At 40.8% G+C, this 25581-nt stretch overlaps 1 protein-coding gene across 6 annotated transcripts in view; it reads right to left on the reverse strand.

Annotated features, from left to right (window-relative positions):
* NCOA2 (nuclear receptor coactivator 2) overlaps positions 1-25581 on the reverse strand; it is a 170054-nt gene that overhangs the window by 14191 nt on the left and 130282 nt on the right. For 4 of the 6 annotated variants that reach the window (XM_054984489.1, XM_054984484.1, XM_054984487.1 and 1 more), the window contains exons 11-17: positions 21481-22741; positions 14969-15179; positions 12447-12653; positions 11490-11705; positions 8952-9081; positions 5394-5559; positions 3496-3777 (exon numbers count right to left, since the gene is read on the reverse strand). In XM_054984489.1, coding sequence (XP_054840464.1) covers positions 3496-3777; positions 5394-5559; positions 8952-9081; positions 11490-11705; positions 12447-12653; positions 14969-15179; positions 21481-22741 — 2473 coding nt within the window. The remainder of the gene's footprint in view (positions 1-3495; positions 3778-5393; positions 5560-8951; positions 9082-11489; positions 11706-12446; positions 12654-14968; positions 15180-21480; positions 22742-25581) is intronic. The other 2 variants (XM_054984490.1, XM_054984488.1) reach the window with 1 other exon arrangement.

Here is a 25581-nt window from a genome sequence, read left to right on the forward strand (position 1 = left end):
GAAAAATCTTTAAACAGATAATACCTGTTGCACAAAACTGAATTCAGGTACCATTTCACTGCATGCAATCCAGTTTTAAACAACCCCATACAACATGAAGGTGCATATTCCAAAGCTGATCATTTCTTTGCCTTCTCTTTCCCCGTCAGATTTGGTTTTCATTTCTTCATTCAGTTTTTTCAGAAAAAAAAGTAATTTCACAAATGGTAAAGACAACATGCCTTCTTGAAACTTACAAAGAAGTTTGAGGAAAAACATTGGTCAGATACCATGTCGAAACTTTTGAGCAATATTCATTCCAAAAATGAACCACTAAATCCATCTGCCCCTTTAGAACCATGGTATTCAAACGCTTCATCAAAACAGATAACAAATGTTCAGCACTGTTTAAGATGTTTCAGTTGAAGGTCAGTTTCCAAGGTGAAACTGCTGGGCTGTTTGGCTATCTGAGAACGTTTGTTTGAATAACGCACTGATGATGTTGCAAGAGTTAAATGACATCTTCCTCATCACTAGTTACAAAACTCACAAGCATTCTGCTGTCCTAACACAGTCTTTGATTTCATAGGCAGCCACATTGGTTTGTGAGGCAGGTAGTTCTTTTCATCACAGCTCAGAGGTTCTCTCTTCCTTCCCTGTGCTTCTACTACCTGAATGTGTATTTGGCTTTGAACCAAAACATATCATAATGGACTATTGACTCAATTTAAATTTCAGTTTCTTCTGATGTAATGTTCTCTGTGCATGAAACTGGACAACTTTAATTCCCATATTACTTAATTCAAAAGTTTTGTAGTCCACTCTACCATATTTGTATTTGTCTTCAGCAACTGGTGATATTTATATTTATTATTTATTTATGTCATTTATAGTCCACCTTTCTCACTAAGACTCAAGGCGGATTACACAGTGTGAGATTAGTACAGTCAGTTTCAAGGACATTTCCATAAACAATGCCATAGGGTAAATAAACACAATTTTACAAAGACATAGCATTAGTAAGAATCCAATACAGAATTGAAGAAATGCTGAAACAGAACATAAGCAATTCTACAGCCGTCATTAGACCACATGAAGCACAAGTAGCTCATAGGAGCATATATTTATGACAACAGGTAGTACATAAGGCAACATAGTGGTGAAGTCTACAGTCCATAACTCATTAGCGAAGCATCTGAGATCCCCTCCCTACAATATAAAAGCCTTTTTGAATAATTTAGTTCTGCATCGTTTGCAGAAAACTAGGAGAGTGGGGGCTCTCCTGACCTCAGGCAGGCTGTTCCACAGGGTAGGGGTCACCATGTACGGGCTGCTGTTGATTTCGCCCATGTGCATGGTGGCACCTGCAGGAGACCCTGTTCAGATAAGCGAAACTGCCTTGGAGGAACATAGGGAGGGAGGCGGTCCCATAGGTATGCCAGGCCAAGGCTGTGAAGAGCTTTGTATGTTATAACCAATACTTTGAACTGAGCATGGTAGCTGATACGTAGCCAATGGAGTGACTGCAGAAAGGGGGTGATGTTCATGCTCTTGCTTGCTCCTGATAGCAGTCACGCTGCAGCATTTTGCACCAATTGGAGTCTCCTAGTTAATTTGGATGGGAGACCTATGTATAGTGCATTACAATAGCCAAGTCTTGATGTTACCATAGCATGGATCCAGGTGGCCAGGTTGGCCATGTCGAGGTAAGAAGCCATCTTCCAGGCTAGAGTGAAATTGTAAAAGGCCTTTTTGCAGCTGCCTTTACTTGTTTTTCTGGTAGTAGTACTGGTCTTAATCACATCTGTGACGGTCAGATGAACTCCATCGAAAATGGGAAGTACAATGTCCTTCAAGAACTCTGCATTCCCAACAAGCATCATATCCATTTTGTCTGAGTTTGATTTCAATTTGTTTGTTTTTAGCCATTCCACCACAGCTGTCAGGCAGTGATCCAAGATTTCAACTGCATTCTGTGGGGACCTGGATAGTGAGATATAGAGTTGGGTGTCATCTGCATATTGGTGACATCCAACTCCATGGCTGCAAATGAGTTCTCCTGCAGGCTTTACATAGAGGTTGAATAACATGGGAGATAAGCTCCCATTCTGGAGACAGGTCCAAGATAGCTTCCATTCTGGAGACAGCGGATCTCCTACAGCAACCCTTTGAATCCGTCCCATGAGAAATGATTTAAACCAGTCCAAGGCACATCCTTTGATGCCCACTTCTGTCTCTAGATGCCTCAACAGGATGGCATGGTCGACTGTGTCAAAGGCTGCAGACAGATCCAGGAGGAGCAACAAGGAGGCATGGCCTTTATTTAGCTGGAGATCATCCACTAACACTACTACTGCTGTCTCTGCCCCATGTTCTGGTCTGAATCCAGACTGGAAAGGGTCTGGGCATGAAGTCTGATATCTAGCCATTCTCTGTTTTAAAAAAACTGTCTTCGTAAAAACTGTCCTCTAATAATGTAGTCCCACAGAATGTAATAACGTAGTTCACAGAAGCACTTGCCTCTCACCAACATATTGCGGATTTGTTTATCTGGGAAGTAGGAACTTTCCAGGGTTGGAGCTTTCTGAATTACAGAACATGTAACTGGCAGATCAGCAGCAGGGAAGGTGTTATATGGCCCAGTAGCCCCTAGTAAAGACCAGCATGGGCATCCCTAAAGCACCTTCAATCAACAAAGGATCCCAAAAGGCAGGGTACGCTCCCTCTACATCTCTCAGAGTGTACTAAATTAGGAGTGTGGGATTGAGTTTCAGAGGCCCCATGAACTCTTGGCCACTGATACCAGCTGCCAGGATAGGATTCCTCTTCTCCAGCCATAAAACTGGTCTATTGATCAAAGGTTCCTCCATAGCAGGCATTCATGCAGTACAGCCACACACAACTTGAATGCCACAGGAAAATATCTGTTCCAAACCGCTCAGATGCAGAGCTCAACCAAATCATTCTAGCTAAAAAATACAACCCATGTTTGACTAGAAAAATAACTAAAGGTATAGGGAATTTCCTTTTCATAAGCAATCTCAGGGCAATACAATCTTTAACTCAAAAAGAACCATTTGGCCATCACTTGGATATAATCAGTCAACACCGACACTTACCCAACTGCACCAGCTGGGAAGCACCACAAAGCTGACAGAAAGCAAATCTCCCTGATTTTGACCAATTTCCTTCTCTCCCTGCAATACATACCGATTTCCATTTCCCTGACTTTCCAGAAAGTGACAACACCATTCCTAGGTATTTGGAAAAAGTAAGAAGAGTGCTACTTCAGCCTGCAAGACCAAAATGGAGACCGGAGGATCACTTATTGCTCTGAACAAATGAAACTAGCCTGGATATCCTGTATGAAGCTGCATATGTAAAGTCAGGAAAACAGACAGCCTCAATGGTACTTTATTTCATACTTTAAATCATGTATCTTGAGAGTCATTTATACCCAAGACTGTTGCTGCAAAGTTGAATGTTGGTGACAGAAAGCATAAAAGTATGAAATACCTGCTGTGCTTGAAGTCTATGCTGCAACTGTAGCCTCAGCTGATTTGGTGGGTTCTGTACTAGGCCAGCAGGCCTCAGACCTGGTCTAGGTTGCATACGTAGTGCGGCGTAACCTGGTCGCTGGGCCATTGGGTGGAAGTTTGGGTCCTGCATTGGTGTGTAGTTGCCCTGGGCCATCTGAGCCTGAGAGGCATACTGCTGTGTGAAGACAGGTGCCTTTTGTTCTAGGATGATGTTTGATTCCTGGCTTGAGAATGACTCCGGATCTACAGCTTGGCTCTGCTGAGGAACACACATGGATGGACAGACACACACAATTAATGAACGTTGATAGGTAAGGATATGTACTTTTGTGTTTATAAAGCACTACAAATAGGTAGCAGTATGTAATGATGTTTATTTTCTCCAACTCATTCTACATTTATTAGTAATAATCCCTGAGAAACTTTACACACTGGAAGTTGCCTATCATACATTAAAGGATTTATAGTCATGTCTTCTGATGGCTCTAATTTGTACAGTTCCAAAGAGGCCTGAGGAGGGAAGTCATGCACCTCGTCAAGTATAAAGCCCTTCTCTGCTTATGCGGAAGGGTAAAATGGCTTGCTCGGAAAGGGTATGAGTGTCTTGAATGTGACAGAAAGCTTTTCTTGGCAGGTCTGTACAACATCTATTGTGGGACTCTATAAAGGCCAAAAAGATGGACCTATAATTCTTAATATGAGGTAGGATACATACATCTAAGAGTGATATAGAACACGTAGGGCTATGCTTCTTACAGAAGCAGCTAATGAACATGTATATTGCTTGTTTGCCTAGTCTGAAGCCTTGGCTGTGTCCATTTACTGAGATGGACCTTAACCTCCCATTCTTTGCAGTGTCACTAATATTAAATGTCTTCTATTATGGTGTCAATGGGACAGGGCACTACCAGGCAGTCTCTTAGCAATGCAATTGGAAGCAACACTGAACTGCAGGTGACCCAGATTTTGTCCCAATGTCTCCCACCACAAGAAGGGCAGGACAGCACTGCTTCAACCTTTTCAAGCTATATTTATTTTAAAAATTGTTAATAATCCACTCACCTTTCCTATTCAGTGTGCAGAGAGAGATGTGATGACAACATAATGCAGCATAGTGGCAGTTAACAAGTTGTCACCAAGGTGTTATGGTCTATCACATACAGACTCGCACTTGTCAAATGAACAGCCCAAAGACTCAGAAGAGGAGGCAACTGGACAGAGAACACCCCTGCAGAAGGAGGCAGTGGGACACCTACAGGAGTCTCCTTTGATGTGCAAGAGAAGCCCCAAGAATCTGAGTCAGTCTCCTCACCCTGGGAAACAGCCCTGACTTCAGACATGGGCCCTGAACCCTCCACCTCAGTGCCTGCTGCTGAATCAAAGGTCTCTCCCCAAACTGATCCCTCAAGTCTCTCAAAGCCCTGAATCACCTCAGTCCCATTGCAGTACTCGCCACTGTAACCAACAAGGCATTAGTGCTGGCAATCTGCTCCAGGAGGGGAGGGCCCTGTATCGCCACCTTCTTGCAAGGTCAAGTTCATCCTCAGCCTTTACTAGAGCAACGTCCATGATACGGTCCTGTTGCCTCGAGCACCTCCTGGAACTCAACCTTGAGCAGGGCACGAGGCTCTCTCTGTCTCTCTCACACCCACAAGGAAATGTGCTCTGGGACTAGAAGTGAGACTAAATGCAGGACACGTTCAAACTAAATGAAGGATCTCTTTAGTGAGGAAGTAACCACCATGTTAATATATGGGAAATTTTTTAGTTTTATTATCATCCAGTTAGCATTTAAAAGGGTTTATCACAGAGAAATGTTTGTTACATCTGAAATACCTTGATACATTTCCAGAAATGTTTTAATGCTAGCAATACCTGGCTGACTAGTTCTGGTATCCCGAGAGCTCTGTCAATTTCTTCTAGACCATCAAAATTTCTTAGCGCCATATAAAGCTGATCGAGAAGAGCTCCCTCGTCACTTGGTGACTCTGATGCAGGATGCTGACACAGCAATTCATCGGGAGAACTTCCAAATGGTGGCCTGGAAGGAAAGAGCACGCAGTTTGGTAAGCTAGTACTGGGATTGCTTCTCCTGAATCTCCCCAGAAATGTAGGGAATATGTTGTGGGATTCTGTTGGGCAAATATCTCTGAACAGAAATAAATTTATTTTACAGACTCTGCCTATAGCATGGAAACACACTTTCTGTATTTATCACTTTTAGCCCCATCAACATCAACATCAACCTAGAGACATAAAACTCTTCCTAAATTTGCTACTGCCACAAAATGGAATGCACTTTTATCGAGAGTACAAAGAGGCAGCTATTTCTCTAAGTCATATTATTTCTTTATCTTAGCTCACATTGTATCTTTACCACATTGTGGTTTTAGCTGCTAAATGCTATCAGTCTGAGAAATGGAATTACTAAATCACTGTAGATGTCAACACCAATGAATTTTGTTCTTATCCAGAATAACATATTCTATTCTGACAACTTAATTTTATAACAAGCTGTATGACTACTGATAACACTAATCATATAGTTTAAATTAGGAACGCAGAAACTGACACTTCTCTCATTTTGTACCAGAAGATCACTGCCTGTTCCCGACAACACACAGCCATAAGATGGTGAAATCAAACATACTTTATCATTACAAGATGATGAAACCAAGCCACCCTGGTGCCAGGAGACTGACAAATAATAAAAAGTAAATTGCTGAGCTTATTCCAGCATGCAATCTCTCCCCAAACAGAATTATTATTTGGTTTTTAGATTAATTAGAGCAATATGAACAAGAATTATAACAAATGCATGATGGGAAACAATTTACAGTAGCAACAGGCAAAATCAGCACAAAAACATTTGCCTACCCTTTATTTATAGCAAACGCTAAACGTACCAAAAATAATGTGGCTTGGCTGCGCATAACATCTAACCCTGCCTTTATGTTATATGAACAAGGCTTGGGCTCATGCGCTCCTTTCTCACCTACTATGCTCCAGTTACCTTCCTTTCAAGGCAAAACATAGTTTGCCATTACTTTCAAGCCAGCAAACAAAAATTGGAAATCATGCCCAAACCTTGACAAGTTTAAGTCATAGCTTGCTAGTTTTGACATAAGGCAAGTTATGGTTTACTGTGAAAGGAAGGAAAATGGAGAGTCCAAGAGGTCAAAAGAAGGGGAGAGGAGAGTATGCAAGTCGGAGGCTAAGAACCATGAGTTTGGCTGTTGCACTGGAACTGGATCAACGCAAGCTAAAATTCACAGATCATTGTATAAAATAATGAAATTGTTGGAATGAAGCAGCAGCCAAATTGTCATCAGCATTGTCTTTGTATCAACTGCCTCATAACCTTGAAGGTACAGAACAGAATCTTCTCATTTATGGACTCTATAGATTGGGGCCAAACTAGATATTTTGAGATATTTCCTGTTCCCAAGCCCATATTTGCCGTCAGATCTCAAACATCTGCTGGGCAGGACAGACAGGAAACCTACTATTGCCTGCTGTTTTTGTCCTGCAACCACCTCCCCAGTTGCTTTCCCTCATAATGTGCCAAACATGTGTCCAGAAGAGAGTGGAAGGTCAAAAGTGACACCAGAAAGGCTCAGATCCTCCTCTTCCCCCATCTCTATTGCAAACTGTATCCTCTTCCTGAAGCTTTTCAGCAGCAAACTGCATTCCCACTTCTTTATTTCTTTCCTGCCATTCCTAGTTAAGATGTTCGTGTTCACCCAGGACTTTCAGTTAATCTCCTATCTGGTCTGGAGTTATTTTTGTGTGTGGTTAATATTTTATTTTGCTATTGTTAAATTTAGATTTTTAAAAACAGTGTTTTGATTTTAAATTTTATGCTGCCAAAAACAATCTAATTGCAAAAGCTGCGTATAAATAATGCAGCCAGATGCATCTATAGGTAATACATGGTAACAAAGATGTTTGCAAGATTTATTCCTGACAGTCTTGCTGTTAAGAACTCAGCGAGTAATTCAGCTCTCTAATTTCAATGATGAAATTAAAGTGACTCCACTTCATTGTTTTCATTTCTCTAAAATACACCTACGGCACAATTCATGATGCTATCCTCTTTCTGAAGTTTTGATTTCAAAAGAGAAAGCAAGGCACCAGAAGTTAAATATCACATGATATATAGTTACAGTGATCTTCAGCAGCTTCAGACAGTCCCACAAGATGTAAAATAAACAGTATTGAAATCGTGTTAGGATATGCGTTATGATTGAGATGTCAAGTATTTGTCAAGGGGATCCCAATTCTTTATGTTCCTATCTCCCCACAGATTGATGAAAGGAATTTATAGCCCTATTCTAATTGTACAAACATTGCATGCCTGAGAGCCCTGTGAAGAAATTTCTTCTTTCCTTGAGCCATGCGACAAACAACTGAGGTTAGCAAAAGTATTAAAGCAGAATCTCTATTGATATGCATCAGTAAAAGCAGCTGGGTGTTGCTCTTCCTGCTTGATCTTAAATAGGTCAAATAAAATGGCCAACAGGTAACACAGAAAATGTCTGCATTATACCTTGCTACCAAGGACTAAAATGAGGACAGTCAATATCATAAGTGAAAGACCTGTTGATCTTCCCCTGATGTATTCAACAATGAACTTTCTTACTTGATAGTGTTGCCTCTGAAATTATGCTAAGCAGTATTTAAGCATATGGCCACTATGACTAAGAAAATATAGTAAAAGACATAAAATGAGCAATGAAGACTATACAAGTTATTATTACAAACAAGTCTCAAAATACTAGTTTCAAGCAAATAAAAACTTGTATCAGTTCACACTTAATGATTGCATATTATTTCTGCCTGGCAAATGCCCAACTGCTGATTTTGATGTTGTTTTAAAATTCAGTTACAGATCCATCAGTTACAGATCCATTCACATTTTAAGAGTACTCATTTGCTTTTTCAGAATATTTTACAAGAATTTTAAAGTACAGTATTCTATCCATAAATTTCTGTAAATTTATGTAAATTATTAAGACACACAAAAATTAATATTAATGCAGGTTTCATAAAGATTTGGCATACTTAAACACAATTCAATTGGGATTACAATTATAGCTCCAACTGGAATTTACCTTCGTAAACAAACCTAGATTGGTTATCATACCATAAGGGATAACCATCTACCAAGGTCATAATAGGACACAACTTTTTCCCCTCTAAGCAAGTCTAATAGATATTGCCTACATTTACTCAATTCAGCCCATTTCTGAACAGTAATGCTGGCCAAAGATGGGCAACTTAATTAGCAAATGAACTAATTAGCAAGTGAGCTAGAAGCCGCAGTAAATAAGAACAATTATCTGGACATAGTGCATAAATTTTTTGAAAACACTCTCCTTTCTCAAGATGTATAAACATATACTGGTTTCTAAATACATATAACAATCTTACCGGTTCTGATTGCCAAAAGATGTCTGGTCTATGGGCAAGATACTATCTGGCCATGGAGCCGTCTGATTTGGAGGAGCTTGCTGCTGGCTATACTGAGGACCTCCCATATTCATTTCAAGTTCAGAAGCTCCTAAGAGAGGAAAACCAGTTGCAATTCAAATCTTACTGGCATTGGTAATACAGTTTCCCTAAGGGCAACATCACCGAAAGGCTGGCTATATATAATACTTTGTTCTTAGGCATTTCTGCTATCTTACAATTTTTAAAATGTAATCTCACTCATAAACAGGTCCTCCAATTTGTTCTCAGATGCAATCTATATAAAAAGTGATCCATATATATAGTGATCTATAAAAGTGATCCAAATAAGTATCCCAACTGCAGGACCTTGGTTTGTGAACATGCCAAGTGTTTGTAGGTTTGAAAATATTATGAAAGTTGCACATTTTTTTGGAAACTATAACAATATCACCACATTGTGTACTTCCCCATTTAAGAACCCTGTACTTACATACCATGCGTCTGATCTAGCTGTACCACAGATGAAATGGGTTTCTCACAGGGCACAACAAAATCTTGATTTCTCCCTTCCAGCTATGGCAAACATATGTGTTCATCATGTCAAGCCATTGCAACAAATGAGAAATCTCTGCTCACTTCCCAGTTCTCCATCCAGCCCTCCAATCATTCAAATAATGAAACTTGGGGCCATTTCTTTGAGTGGTAGTAGTTGAGATGCTGGATGGGGACAAAAGCTGCATGCGCAGGCCTCATAGTCCTTGTAAGGTCTGGCAGAGAACATGTACCAAAGATAGAAAAACAGGAATCCCTTCACTCTATCCACACTGGAACCAGAGCCCAGTTCAAATATCACACAATTGTGGAAGAACTGGAATAACAAGCTGCCAGTTCAAAAGTACAAAACTGTCAGAATAAAGCTTGCTACACACAATATTTTTGTTGCCACAATGAATACGGTGAGTAGTTGTATTTACATCTATTTGAAACATCTATTTACATCTATTATCACCCACTAGCTCAGTGGTTCTCAAACTCCAGCAACTCAAATTTTGATTCAGTTTTTTTATATGGGCCCCTATGGTCAGAGGTCATGGCTGTTGCCTTGTTATTTCTGCTCAGCTGCCACCATGCCTACTCCTCTCTGATCCCATGGTATTCAGGGTCCAAGTGAGGGAGACTGTCTTGAATTTTAACAAAAAAGCAAGTACTGTAGCTCTAGGATGGCAAGGGGCCCCAGGGGAGGTGCAGGTCGCTGGGGGGCAGTGGGGTGCCTACCACCTTCATGCAAGCACAGCATGCACACACTTCCATGCTACTTGCCATGCTAGAAAATGATGTCATGGCACAATGGAGCAGCTGCCTGAAGCTGAGCTCAGTAGAAATTGCATTTGGAGGTGATTTCTACTGAGCTTGGCTTCAGGGCACCCTGTGACTCTCCTATCATGCCAGAAAATGAGCAATACAGAATAATAACAACAACATTTGATTTATATACCATCCTTCAGGACAACTTACCGCCAACTCAGAGCAGTTTACAAAATATATCATTATTATTCCCACAACAGCCATCTCCCTGTGAGGTGGGTGGGCCTGAGAGAGCTCCTAAAAGCTGCGACTGAGCCAAGGTCACTCAGCTGGCTTCAAGTGCACCTGGTTCTCCAGATTAGAGTCCTGTGCTCTTAATCACTACACCGAACTACACCTTTAGCCATGGAAGAGTCCCAGGGTGCTCTGAAGCCGAGTTCAGTAGAAATCACCTCCAAATGAGCAATTTCTACGGAGCTCAGCTTCAACATGCCCAGAGACTTCTCCATCATCGGCATGACAGGGGAGTGCAGGAGCACGTGCACACACTTCTTTTCCCCATGCCTCCTTCCCACTGCCAACCATGTGAGCAGGCTTGGGGCAGCAGGTGGGGGCAGGGGTTCCCCTGCTCCAGGCAGTTGGATGGCAAGCCTACGTAGCACCTTAAAGAGTAAGAGATTTTCTCTCCCCACAGCCAATCACAGGAGTAGTTGTGTCTTACAGTCTGGAAATATAAGAGGTGGCAGAATAAAAACGTATTTCCATTGACTATGAAAAAGGGAGTTTGTTTTTTGCTCCTCAGAAGTTTAACTGTTTTTAACATAGTCCAGGCATTGCTAAGGGAGTGAGGAGTCAGGGGGAGAGATACAAAGGCGGGAATGTTGTTAAAGGCTGTTTCATGGGCTATTCTGGGCACCCTCTTCCTACCCTATGCTAGGAAATTGACCTGACCTCTCCTCTTTTATTTACCTCTTTAAGGTGTGAAAGGGGGCGAATAAACTCCTCATTCTATCAGCTCCATTGCCAGTGCTGTGACAACCAACTACACTGTGTAATTTTTGCCTCATGCATTCTTTTGCCAACTGTCACAGATATGGATGCCTGGAATAGGTTGGGAGGAAAAGAGAAGTCTATAGCCCCCCCCCCCATCTCCAACCATTTCATTGTTCTAGTTGATGATATAACTTCCATAAAAAGGAATAACTGGCTTACCAATATTCATGACTTGAGACTGAAGCATCTGTCTTGGACCAGAGAGACTATTGGGTCTCACAGGAATGCTGGATGTTGGGTTACGTATCATGCCTCCTTGGATTGGCCTGTTCATGGCACTTGTTGTGGTAGCACAAGTTACCCTCACAGCAGCACCCTGGGCTCCCCAGTCCCCTGATGGCATGGTGGGCCGAGGGGCATTACTGCTCATCATCCCTATTAAAAACAGACACATCAAAAGGCTAAATAATCTCTTTAAAAGAGCTCTAAATTCGGTTTAAATAACTTATTTCCTTTAGCATATTTTGGAGAAAGAGTAGATGATGGAATATTGTATTGTGTCCTGACTATTTACATGTGATGAATTCTGTACCCTGACAGCACACAGAGATGAATACCAATTTTAATTCAGATCACTGTAATGACATAAGTCTCTAACAGTTCAGATAAATTGGGTAAAATATCCACACTGACCCAGAAATGCTCTCATAGCAACGATCTGGAGGGAGACCTTCTGACGTTCTTGTAATGATAGATAATATATTCCAGAGGCTTTACGAACACTGCATCTCTTACATTTCTGAAGATTTTAAAAATCTTTTAGAAAGAATTATCAGCACACCTGACTCATAATAAATCCTGGTTATTTCATTGGGGTATTTCCAAGGAAGCGTGCTTAGGATTGCAACCAATGGCAGTTCTACGCACAGTTACATAGGAGGTAAGCCCCTCTGAACTGCTTTCTTTCAGACAAACAAACACAGGATTAGTCTCCTGAAGCACTATTCATCACAGATTCAGCATCTTTGATGCCTGCTTCCACTTACTGCTGCTGAATTCCATTCCTCATCCTATACTTTTATTTTTCCAGCTGTCATCATTCAGAAGTCACGCTCCACCCATGAATTACCGGTCATGGTCTGAGGAACATCCCAAAATACAGTAGTCCTTCCTTACCTGGGCTACTATTCCCTAGATTTCCTTGACTTCCCATCATTCCTTGATTGCCCATCATTCCGGGCTGAGGTATCACTGAATATGGACTGTTGTTTCTTATGGGTGGGAAAGATCCAGCACCTGGTGAGCTTTGCAAAGTGATGTCAAGTGGTAAATTCTGGTTTGGTAACATCCTTCCCAACTGTGCTGATCGTGAGTTAGTAAAAGCTAAACAGAGAAGAAAATGAAAAACAAAAATGATTTTGAGCAGATACTTCTAAACAGTACTTGCAACTCTAACTTCCTGAAATATACTCTAATTCAGCATAGTTTTTAGGAGAAGATGTGAACCAAGATCCCAATTCTAATTTTTATTGGCCATGAATTCACTAGTAGCCATACATACTTTCCCCTTCCCCTTAAGCCTTCAGCTGCATTACAGGAACAATGGTGCTCTTCTGTTTTACAAGGCGCCAGCAAGGATAATTGGGGCAATGTATGTGAAGTACCCTGAACATTCAGAAGTGCTACATGAATGCTAAATAATATTATTCTAATTGTAATTCAAACATATGACAACTGAGTCTATTTTCTGACTTTTCTGTCATGGTACTAAGGGCTTAGTTGCTTCTTTCTCTCTGCATAATTTGTTTACCATTTCAACAATATTTCATAACTAGATTAATGTGATCATTAAAAACTAGTGTGAGACCTTTCCTGGAAGGAACATGGTATAGTTGGATATTGCTGAAGGCATAGCTTATCATGGGCCACTAGCTGCCTACTGCTGCTATAGTGAAACACCTGATGTACTTAATATTAATAGTCCTTAGAGGATGTTACATTAAAAAGATATTTCACACATTTCTTTGACAGATAAAACAATGCTTGGGGGGAAACTCCTTAAATGGTGGTGGAGCTAGATACTATTTAATAAAAATGATCCTCATTTACCCCATGGTGCACACTTTCTTTAAAACATAAGCAAAGCTAAAGTTAATCCATGGGCAGTTTTCTTCCCTTTTCCCTCTCTCTAGAGAGAGGGGCAATAATATCTGAGAAAGATCAGACAATTCTTGTGGGTGCTACAAAAAAGGAGGAGACCTCATTGTGGCAAATGTGAATGGGAAGAAAGGCAGCTGCAGGAAGTATAAGTAAGCAGGAGCAGTGCTTAAGCCTTCTATAGACTCTATACTAAGGTGAATGCCCCATAATTTTTGGCTTCTATCTACATAACAAATATAATAATGTTATGTTTAGGAAAAAAGAGAGGCCACTCTTTTGAGATATGTGGATTTTAATGTAGAAGTAATAGCCAGAAAGCATGTATAAAGAATTCTCCAGCTTGACATACTATACATTTAAAGGAACAATGTCTGGAGTATCTGTGGTCAGACAAAAATTAAACATTTAAAACAAGGGTTTTTAATAAGACTTACCCAAACATATTTTGTAATAGTTTTTAGAAATTGGTTTAAATGCACAAAACTGCAACAAAACTTCCTCATCAGGGTATTATTATTATTATTAATATTGGGATTATTAATATTATTAATAATGGGATGCTGTGCTTAACATTTAATGGGATTCTTGCAGGCCTAGAAAACAGGCCCCATATCCTTATATCCTGCTTTTTGTGGTTTAAAAGTACATTCACTCTCAGCTCCAGCCAGCAACAGTGATCATGAACAGATACAACTTTAAGCACAGAGACAAGCCCCTTATCCAGCAACTTAGCAGCAAAACTGGTATATCTGTCTGGGTAGGTAGGAGTTCTCCTGGTCAACTGCAGAAAAGCCATATGCACAAGAGTAGCTAGCTGTTTGGAAAAATGCACAAGGGGTGAAGGGGACAACTCTACCAACAGTCCAGCACTGTAAAAGGCTCCTTATCGAACCTACTCACAGCACCAAAACCAAAAAAGCCCAGCATACATCTACTGCTACCACCTTTATTTACTTAGATCAATGCTTAGATCAAGTGATCACTTAGCCACTGTTGGTGTGCTAGAGGGGCCACCTTTTAAAGTCTGATCCTATCATGCCAAGCTGATGGATAAGATTTTGAAAAAGCTTTTGTTGCCCAACCCAGGAATTCTGTTGGAACTGTGATCGTAATTGTGATGGAGGGAAATGGCTGCTAGTGAGTTTGTGGTTTTCTGGACTGGAGGTGTTTGCGTTACGTGGTAAAGTATCCACTTCTCCTTAGGCGTAATATAATAGTGTCTGATGAATTATGTAAACAAATATGCGGCAGTCTTATGTGTTATGATTGGTACAATGTAAAACAGCAATAAATACAAATTTTAAATTGGCAGTGACTTTAGATATGGTAAAGCAGTATCTTCATAAAGATTGTGACCCCTCAAGAATTCAGATTGGCATTCCAACAGATTAGAACAGCAGGTGGTGCTGTTCTGTTGGTAGAAATTATTAAACTGCATTTCAGCCCGAAAGACCCAGAGGCACTCTTGCAACAGCAATATTTCTTCTTACCACAATAATTTTACATGCTTTTGTGACCCAATAATAGCTCAGACTCACTGCTTTGCGAGATCCTCATTGGTGGTTTCTGGGTTCCAACAGGTGTGCCAGGGCTGTTTTCACCTGTGATCTGCATGAGGTCATTGATGATGGCTTGTTTGTCAACCGATCCTGCAGAAGCACCTGGTCGAGTGTCTGAGAAAAGCTGCGACAACTGGCTATTTTGCAGATCGTCCAGAATTTCTTCCAAATTATCTAGCTCGCTGCCAGGCTTTAATAAAAGGGGGGAAGCCACATACATTTTTCTTACTGAGGGCAAATGCTTAACTGTTGAGTTCAAATATCATGGAACAGAATTTACATGTTTCACACATTTTTTTTTGTCTTGGGTCTGATGCTGTTCAGAAGCAGATTTTCCCCCCAATTCCCCCCAGCATTGTGGTGCATTTGTGCACCTCCTGGGATTTCCCCAGCTTTTCTTTGATCTTTTTCAAATTTACTTTGATGTTGTTTTGTGAAAGAATGCAGCAAATCCTGGATGGCTGCTCTGTGGGTGGAAAAGTTTGGATTTTTCTGGTCCTGCCCACACAGCAGCCATTTCCCCTGTTTGTCTCCATGGTCGTGTGGGCATCTTTGCCACTGGGGGAGCGTTTGTATTTTCAGTCATCAGTTGAGTATTTTTGTAATGTTATAATGATTTGTGTATCATGTTCTCCAATTCCAAACTTTCATTGAAAAAAACTTTCTGGCCCCTTTTTTAGTGAAGATATAAGGGGAAAAGTGTATCTCTGCAATGAAAGCTAGCAATTCAAGAGAACCTGATACACAGATTGTTGTAACATTATCATAATATAACAATAGTAAATTGTCGAAGGCTTTCACGGCCGGAGAACGATGGTTGTTGGGGGTTTTCCGGGCTGTATTGCCATGGTCTTGGCATTGTAGTTCCTGACGTTTCGCCAGCAGCTGTGGCTGGCATCTTCAGAGGTGTAGCACCAAAAGACAGAGATCTCTCAGTGTCTTTTGACACTGAGAGATCTCTGTCTTTTGGTGCTACACCTCTGAAGATGCCAGCCACAGCTGCTGGCGAAACGTCAGGAACTACAATGCCAAGACCACGGCAATACAGCCCGGAAAACCCCCAACAACCAACAATAGTAAATTGCTTATTAAAAAAATGAAAACAGCCTTGGTGGCACAAGTGGAGGGGGAGAATAGCTGCTGTTAGGAGACTAGGGCAGGGAAGCTGTGGGGAAACCTGCCACGTGGAAGCTCTGTTGCTGCTGCAATGCATTGGCACCCACAGTAGCAACAAGGAAACCACACACGTCTCCATGTGGGAAAACTCCCCGTGGTATTCAGCACTGACGGCAGCATCCATTAGCTGGACTTCCTAACATATATTCCACGAGGAGGTCTTACATGTCCTCTCCTCTTCTCTGACATTTAGAAAAAGCTGCTTATGGGTGTATCCAAATTTCTCAGACTCCTTTTGGAACCATAACGTAGACTAATCAAATGCCATTTCTAAAAGCAATCTGGTAGTATTTTCCCCCCTATGGGATAGCCATGGAATGGCACAGAGATATCTCAAAGAGTGAAAAGGATTTGGATTTTCCGGAATATAACAAAGAATCTTTGTTCAGCAGAAATTATTGTAGTACCGCTTGCTTGTGACAGAAATAAATATATATTAGTAACCAGTTGTTTCAACATAGCTAACATACTTTTGGCTTCTGTGGTCTGTTTCATTAATGGCAGAAAACGGAACAATTTATTTTTTTACATCAAACACACATACAGATTATCCCCATGTAATAAGAAAACCAGAATCTGTTTCCCTACTTAGTTACTAATCGAAACATCACTGGAAATGAAAACCTTCTGGGCTGACTCAAATTCTTCTGAAAGTTAAGGGTATTCTTATGAAAGCTGCATTCTGATGGAACAACAAAATGCAGCTGGAATGATCCAGCATGAACACAGATGCAGAGTTACAGCAATTTGTTTCAAGGAGCACTGGATTGCAAAATTTGGCATAAATAGTGACCAGATTTTTTTTCTTGCAAACACAGTTTTATCCATTGTAACATTACTAAATCTTTTCCATGATCCCTGCACACATGTTGTTAACAATCATCACATGCTGAAGCTTTGCGGCCAGCTAATAATTTTGGGCCTCAATACGTTTTCAAACCAGAAGACTTTAAAATCTCTTGGGTAGTAACAAAAATAAACAATCTGCAATTAATTACATCTGAGTACCTGAAATGGCATTATATGTACCAGCTTACATACAAACACCCATCTGGGCTTCACTGACAGTGGAGATGAAAAACTCCAGAAAAAATATTAAGAACTTATTTTATTGAAGGTTGGTTGTTGTGGATTTTCCAGGCTGTATAGCCGTGGTCTCGGCATTGTAGTTGTAGCCATGCCAAGACCACAGCTATACAGCCCGGAAAATCCACAACAACCATCGTTCTCCAGCCGTGAAAGCCTTCGACAATATTCTTTTATTGAAATTTCATATTACTTATTCCAAACCAATAGTTGAAAATAAAGTATTCAAATTTTGGGGCCCAGCTGGGCCTTAAAGCCTAAGAATATACTGCTTCTTCTGTTTATATATCACTTCAAAATGTTTCATAACTAATTTTTAAATGGTATCTTAATAAAGTATTTACATTCCATAACAAGATGGATTCACATATATTACACACACACAACTTCAGGTATTAAAAGATTCTACTAAATTAACTAAAGCACAGAAACAATGCCACACGAACGATTGCCTGCCATAAGGGTCTTACTTAATTGCTGCCTGCTTCTAGCATGCCTCACCCCTTCCCCTACCCCCACCCCTACTTTGAGTGCCACAGCTTTACCAGAGAAAGACATTAGCTAAGCATGCAAAGTTGAGTTGTCACTGCCAACTCCAGCTTGGGAGATTCCTGGAGATTTGGGGGGGGGGATGCCTGGGGAGGGTGGAGTTTGACAAGGGGGGAGAGCTCAGCAGGGATGATATCTCACACAGGACACCCTCCAAAGCTGCCTTTTCCACCACGGGAACGGGTTCCTGTAGTCTGGAGAGGAGCTGCACTTCTGGGAGAATGCCAGAGCCCTCCTCATGCATGTGATCCTAGGATAGGGTTGCCAGGTCTGACCTGGCAAACAGCAGGAGACTGGGAAGGAGGAGGTAACCATCAGCATGATGTCACTTGCAGAAGAAAACAGAAGCGAAGCCAGTCCTCTCTAGGAATCGCTAAAAACTATACCGCAACATTTCTAGCAATTCCTAGATGGGCATTACATCACATGTGGGTTTTCCTAGAAGTGACCGGCAACATTTTAAATCCCCCCTCCCTTTCTAGCTGCTGGAGTGATGGCAGGCAATGCCCACTATGAAGCTGCCTCTAAAAAGGGTGTTGGTGAACTTTCCTGTATTGTTTTCCTTTGTTTGCCAATGATGTGGAGCAAGGGCAGCAAAATGAGATGTGGGATGCATTCTGCACTGCCTTATAAAGTTTCTATAATATTTATATGATAAAATTGTTTTTATTGTATGTTTCATTTTATGTATATATTACATTGTCATCTGAGCCTGCTTGCAGAAGAGCAAACTATAAATAAATAAATAGCTAGCCTGACCGGTCCATTATATAGTTAATTCTGCTCAAATGTTATGGAGAGAGATGAAAATTTGACATGGGGTTGCTGTTTTCAGTAGCAACTCTTTGTAAGTTGCTATGTTTTGTCCTAAGAGCTACTAACCACCCTAGGTTTCGATCCAACAAAAATTCCTACTGATAGAAGGAGACTTTTTTTTGGTTGTTGCGGATTTTCCAGGCTGTATAGCCGTGGTCTTGGCATTGTAGTTCCTGACGTTTCGCCAGCAGCTGTGGCTGGCATCTTCAGAGTTGTAGCACCAAAAGACAAAGATCTCTCAGTGTCACAGTGTGGAAAAGAAGTTGGCAGGTATATCTACTCAGGAAGGTAAACCCTACCTTCCTGAGTAGATATAAATTACCTGCCAGCTTCTTTTCCACACTGTGACACTGAGAGATCTCTGTCTTTTGGTGCTACACCTCTGAAGATGCCAGCCACAGCTGCTGGCGAAACGTCAGGAACTACAATGCCAAGTCCATGGCAATACAGCCCGGAAAATCCGCAACAACCATCGTTCTCCGGCCGTGAAAGCCTTCGACAGACTTTTTTTTGATAATTTCCTTGCCTCTGCAGCAAATGCTTCTGTTCTTGGGGTTCCCCCTGCCCCAGGAGCTGCATTTTGGAAGGCATTTTGGGCTGCAGTAGGAAATTCTGCTATGTTGATCAAAATCTCTTCTAACAGTAGAGATTTTGCAGAATCCCTAGTTAGTAAAGCAAGACTTCTTTGTGGAGCTCTCATAAAAATTCTCCATCAGCAAGAACTAGATATTCGTATGACTAACAATTCTAACACTGTTAGTACTTTCCACCAATTTACATGGAAGCATTGAAGGAACATGATTACAGCCCCTCTCTCTTTATTATCATCATGCACATCCCAGGTCTAAGATTTGGCTTTCAAAGCAGAGCTGAGTGCTAGCTAGCTAAAACTGAGCCTTGGGCCTTGAATATTCATGCAGGTGTCATAGCATAAGACTGAGTACCTGCAGTCTTACCACTTGCCTCCCTAGTTCACAAATAATTTTTAGGAGAAGACCATGAGTTGGTGTGACTACCCCAGAAATCCAGAGCCTGCATGCCTCAACTAACTTTGCCAGATGTATCATCTACGACAATCATCTATGGGATCATGCTAAGGATCACAGGGACCTCTCAGGTCATCCTAGAATTAGCCCAGGCACTCTAATCTCCTCCTCTGTAGCTTTCTATATGGCTAATTTCCCAAATGCCTTCCAATCCACTATTACAATAGAAAATCATTCCCATAATTAGCTGAACATGTGGGTCAGGTTTGGCAGGGATTACCAATGTTTTATGTTTATCTGATATATGTTAACTATTTAAGCACAGAGAGAAAAGACTATATTAGTACCAGTCAACCGAGCCTCTCTTTCAGCCTTTTTGAAATGCTTTTATTCATTTTACGCAATATAAATCAAGTCCCCAGTCAAGACTCTTCTTTACCAGGCTTGATTTTCTGTTGTTGTTAGCTTGTACACCATTATATTTCTCAGTGATATTTCCCAGGACTTCTGAATCCTAGTGTTCTACAATAATTTGTATTTAGTTAAAAAAAAAAACAAATTTAAGAGTAACAATCTATGACAATGGCAAACAAGCAAAATCTCTGCCAATATTTTGAGAAAACTGGGGATAACAATTTTTACACAAGTTAGCTAACTGCTGTGTAAATACAGGGCTCACTTCTAAGTTGGCAGGTTTGAAAGGCCATGAAACACAAACAGCGCACAGGCCCTGCAAACCAGTACATTAGACTCTTTCTGAGCTATATGGAAGACACATCTTCAGACAATATGCATGTTAATATCCTGTGCACCAAAACTGACTGGCTGACATATACAGGCATGATTGTAATTCACTGATAAGCAAAAGATAAGATAAGCAGTTGTCAAAAAAAGGTTAAAGCGGTTCCAAAATTATAGGGTAACTTTCCACTGACAGAATATATTTTTCAAAATTGTGAAGATTTGTGTTTGTAGGCCAGGAAGAGGACTATTTAAATATGCTACCTGGAATCATGCTATTTTTGGTATTGTATGTGCTTCAATGTGTTTCCTGTTCAGAAAAAAAATCCACTTGAAAGGAGGATAAGTTATGTTTCTTTTCCATCAAACTCTTATTTATAAAATATTTACTCCACCATAGCATTTCATGCCAGTGAAAACTAAAGACTGAAATTGTAGTTATTTCAAAGATACATCATTCAGAGGCAGGGCTTAAACAACCCTGTTCAGTAGGTAAGAACCACAAGAACACAACAGCGTTTGTTTTTGAAGGAGGAAACTGAAGATTATGGAACAATTTAGAATATTCTCTGCTCTACTGTTGTATTAAACTGTTTGTTTTGATCTATATTTAGATTCTACTTCCTGTGGGAATTAAGTGCATGCTGCAGTTTTTTACTCTAGAGCAACAAGCTTCTGCTTTTCACACAGAAGCATCTACGTACTTTTAGAGCATGTTTATACACAAGACCTGGACCAATGCGCCACTATATTTTGCTCACTGGACATTTTCATTTTTCCGTCACAGTAGGACCTGCCTCCCTGCCTCTATTATTAGCTACCTTTCAGAATTCCCACAATAATAAGATGGGCAATGACTGGCTCAAGCAGTGTATATAAATGTCTGCCACTTCACTCCCACACTTCCTCCTCACTCTGCAATGCACGGCTGATGTTGTACCAACAACCAGACTCGAGATCAGACCTTTTTATCCTGCCAACTGTTGATAAAACAAGTAATATCACTGACATGCAAATAGGACCAAGTGCCATATCCTTTTCCCTATCAAAACATCATCATCTGAAAATGTCTGATAATGAACAAGAATGGTTTTATCCATCCACCCATAAATGAACAAAGAAAGACTTATGTCTTACCTGTTCATTAGGCTCAAAGCGCATCTCTTCTTTGTCTGTCTTCATAGCTACTTGCTTTGTGCTACCGGAAGAGTCTGTCTTACTGTCCAACCGTTCCAGTTTCGGGGTAATGTCTGGTAAACCAATATCTTTAGTATCATCTTTATCTAGCAAATAGCGAAGTAGTGCATTTTCTTTCTTCTTGGGACTCACTGGTTCCTGTTTAACAGTCACCTCTGAACCAGGAGCTGTGCTACTGGTCTCCTGGCTCAATTCTTTGCCTGTGGCCTCTGCTGTGAGCTTGGCCAAGTCTACAGGAGAACTACTGTCCTGCAAGAGTCTGTGCAAAATTTTATGCTTCTCCTTGAGCGAGGTTCCATGTGCTGAACCAGAACCAGATAAACCCACGGAGTCCTTGTTAGCATCTCCCATAGCATTAGACAAAGGTGAAGGCTCCATCTGATCAGATTTGGTGGTCAGCAGCTGTAAGAGCTTTGTCTGGCTTTTGCCATCATGTAGTCTGTTTTGTCCATCAGGCCTCTCACCACTGACAACCTGGGGCATGTTATCATTACCTTCTTTCTGCTCTCCTGAATGGGAGACATTCTCTGCTTGTCCAGTTGTACCTTCTGATTGCTCCCCATGAAGTCCAAAGCCATCTTTAGAGTCCAGGCTTCCCATTTTGCTTAACTGGGGAGGATTCATACTTACAGGGGAATTTTGTAAATTACCCATTTTTATGTCAGGCGAAACCAATGATGACCCTAGAGAGACTCCATGCCCCTCACTGAGAGCCTGAAGTGCATTGAGGGAACTGTTGGTATAACTATGGCTATTTCCTGTGCTGCTGCAAACTCCAACAGGTGAATGCAAGCTTCCTGCAGGGGAAAACTGACTGGGTGGGATCCGAGGACTTCCTGCCACTCCAGGACTCACACGATGCCTTGGGGAAAGCATAGAATTTGGCTGACCTGGTGTCATGCCAGGGCTGCTTTGAGAGGGACTATTCATTTTTAGTGCATAGTTACTACCCTGAGGAGTGGATGCTTGTATACTTGACACATGGTTCATTCCGCCTGAACCACCAAACCTGCCCGCTGGCATGCCCATTTGTTCCTTCGGGCCATTTATGGCAAAATTCATATTGCTACTGATGGTCATATCCTGACCTGGATTCCCACTGCACATGGCCTGGGCAGGGTTGCTCGAGCTAATTGGGTTCAATGGCTTTCCCATTGCCTGTCCAGTTAAATCTTGGTTCATTCCACAGACATTCTGTTCCCTGTAACATGAAAAAATCAGATGATAAGACATTATAAATGACATTTTAAATGTAAAATTACAAAAGAAGATACTTTTAACAGTCCCAGTATGCAAAGATAAAACTATTTAATTGTTTTATATTCTGATCTATTCCTAATCCTGCCATAATATGTCTTTATCTTGTTCATACTTTAAACTAGATAATCAATTTAAAAAAGAGAAAATAGCCAATTGCACTGTTTGCAAAGGTCATTATTATTCCCACTTTACAGACTGGAAATATACTGATTAATATGTCACAACAAACTAATTAAAAAGCTTTGTCAGCCCCATGCACAAACACAGCTCATTTACTATTTCCTACTTCTTTGCTTGTTTACTGTGCTCATATGGTCCTCTTGCTCCTCCCTCCTTCTCTAGGCACAGAGAGCTTCTTTTCTGGCTGCTGTGCTTCAGCAAGCCCATCTTGTGCAGATGTGAGGACAACCAACTCCAATTTGCTGTACTGGTTGCATCCAGACATCATGTCATATTGGATCTTGCTCAGACTGGCACATGGTAAATCAAGTTCCCAATATGAGAGAAAGAGGTGACAGCAGAATGCTGACAAACCAGCCCGGCATGACAAGCTGCAACTGAACTCTGATCAAGCATAAACACAGCTTGTTGCAATGCTGACATGTGACCCTTGCCCACCTCCCCATGTGTGGAGCTGGATGCAAAAGTTCCCCTTGGATCAAGCTCCAATTCACCAGGATGTCTGAATGCAGGTATCTTGGTGTGCAGGAGCTTGCTTACGCCACAAAACTGACAAACTGAAACTGTTATTCTTCTTAACAATTCCAAGACTTAATTGCAGCCTGTAACATCTGAATGTGCCAAATATAATTATTTTCTCCAAATGAGACATCGGCTGGAAAGGGAAACCATGTCCTAATTTCATGTCTAAAACGTTTCTGTTTTCACATTTTGGAATGATACACAGAAAAATATAAAGCAGTAACACCTATTTTGACGTTCCAAATGCAAGATCAGAAGTTGAAGTGGGTTTTTTTCTGTTTGCCCCTCCCTACATGCATTCCAACTAACTTTCAACAGCAGAAAGAACTAGAGAGATTATGAATAACAAATCCAAACTTGTACCTTTAAAAAAACAGAAAACCACTTGTTGACATTTTGAAAGTAACTCCTCTTCTATAGCCCTGAACCTATCCTAGTATTTTCCAACCATGTTCACAGTACAAAGCATATTTTAAGTCATTTATTTGAAATAGCAAAAAACCCTGCAAGACTGATTTAAGTATGGGTACTGAAAACAAGTTAGCAATGATACATGTTGAAATGTGTGGAGTAGGCATGGAGCAAAGGGAATGGAGAGGAAGGTGCTCCTCCATGATAAATAAAAATGTCTCTGATTCACATTTTATCCTTTGTGGGACATTCCTGCAAGTGATATATAATAGCCAATGTATGTTTTAGCTGGTGAGCAAGAGGGGGAAGGGGACGTCTAGCCATGCTGCTGGGAGAGACCCATATTTTTATTCAGATATCTTTTGTTTTGTCTCTTGGTTAGATATGTTCTGCAGGATGATGTGCAAAGCCTCCAAAGACTCTGGAGAGTTGGAAGCTCAGGCAAACCCATCAGTGAGGAATATATAGATAAGGTCTGTATAGTATACATGATCTTGTCACCAACTGCATAAACAGACGAAATACTGGGAATACTGACAGTTGATTTCTCAAGTCACCTGTCACACTAAATGGACTGCTTTCTCTTCCCCATCATGCCAGAGAATGCCAAAATTATTTTTTGCTACACATTTCCCACAGTTTTAAATTATTTTTTGCAACCCGTTCTCCATAATTGTTATTGATCTCTCTTCCACACAGCAGTACATATCTAATTAATTGAAGGCATAGCCCTCTCCTTCCCCTTGTCAGCCTTTCAGTAGGTGCAGGTATGAAATACGGAGCAGGGGAAGTGTAACGTTATTCGGCAATGTGTTCAGTCCCACGCAAGGCAAGGGACCCTATCCAGGAATCTGAAAAGAGAGCAATGGTGGACTTCCTGCCTGGAGACAAAAGATACATTTCATTCACAGTGCTTTGCTGCGTAGCTTCTCTCTATGCTTCTAACTCAAGCCTATTCTAATGAGAAACAATAGCCAATAGTTGCCAGTAACATTTGTGGAAGTACCCAAGGAAGAATCCGATTTTTCAGAAACTAGATATTGTGTGCGAATGCTGGAAATGAATGATGACCTATGCACAACATTGAGATAAACTGTGCAAGACAGTTCTTTAACAAATACTGTAGTTTAATTCTGTTTACAGATTTTCTTATAAGCCTTTGTAATTAAAAAAAACTTTAGCAAAGTCCTTTTCAAAGTTGTAATAAAAGGACTTTTCCTCAAAAAAGCTTCTAGAGGATAAAATATGTGCAAAACTGAGTACTGAAGGGAAAGGGCACTTTATAAACTATATTCAATAGCAGTTTTTGGCACAGATTTAGACATTCCTTTCCAGTGTTTGCACTGCAAGTTCTGCAGTTGAAACATTTAAACTTTGCCCTGCTAGTGGCATGAGAACAGGAAAGAAAAGCTGACTAGAAAGAGAAACTGCCTAGTCAACTCTTGTTAGCAAAAGATGAATGAAATGAAAGGGGAAATCACGTTTAAAAATCAAGGAAAATCTGGGTTAATATCCTGTCTCTAGAATTACATTATACTTAGAAAAAAACTTAATTTTATTTTAAGTGTATGATTTGCAGGCACAGCTTCGTGTTTTTAACGTATTGCTTCAACTGACACCCTTGAATTAGCAAAGGGGTTCCTTAACGCCAACAAAAACAGTTTCAAA

The sequence above is a fragment of the Eublepharis macularius genome, chromosome 7, assembly GCF_028583425.1.
Source record: "Eublepharis macularius isolate TG4126 chromosome 7, MPM_Emac_v1.0, whole genome shotgun sequence".
NCBI lineage: Eukaryota > Metazoa > Chordata > Lepidosauria > Squamata > Eublepharidae > Eublepharis > Eublepharis macularius.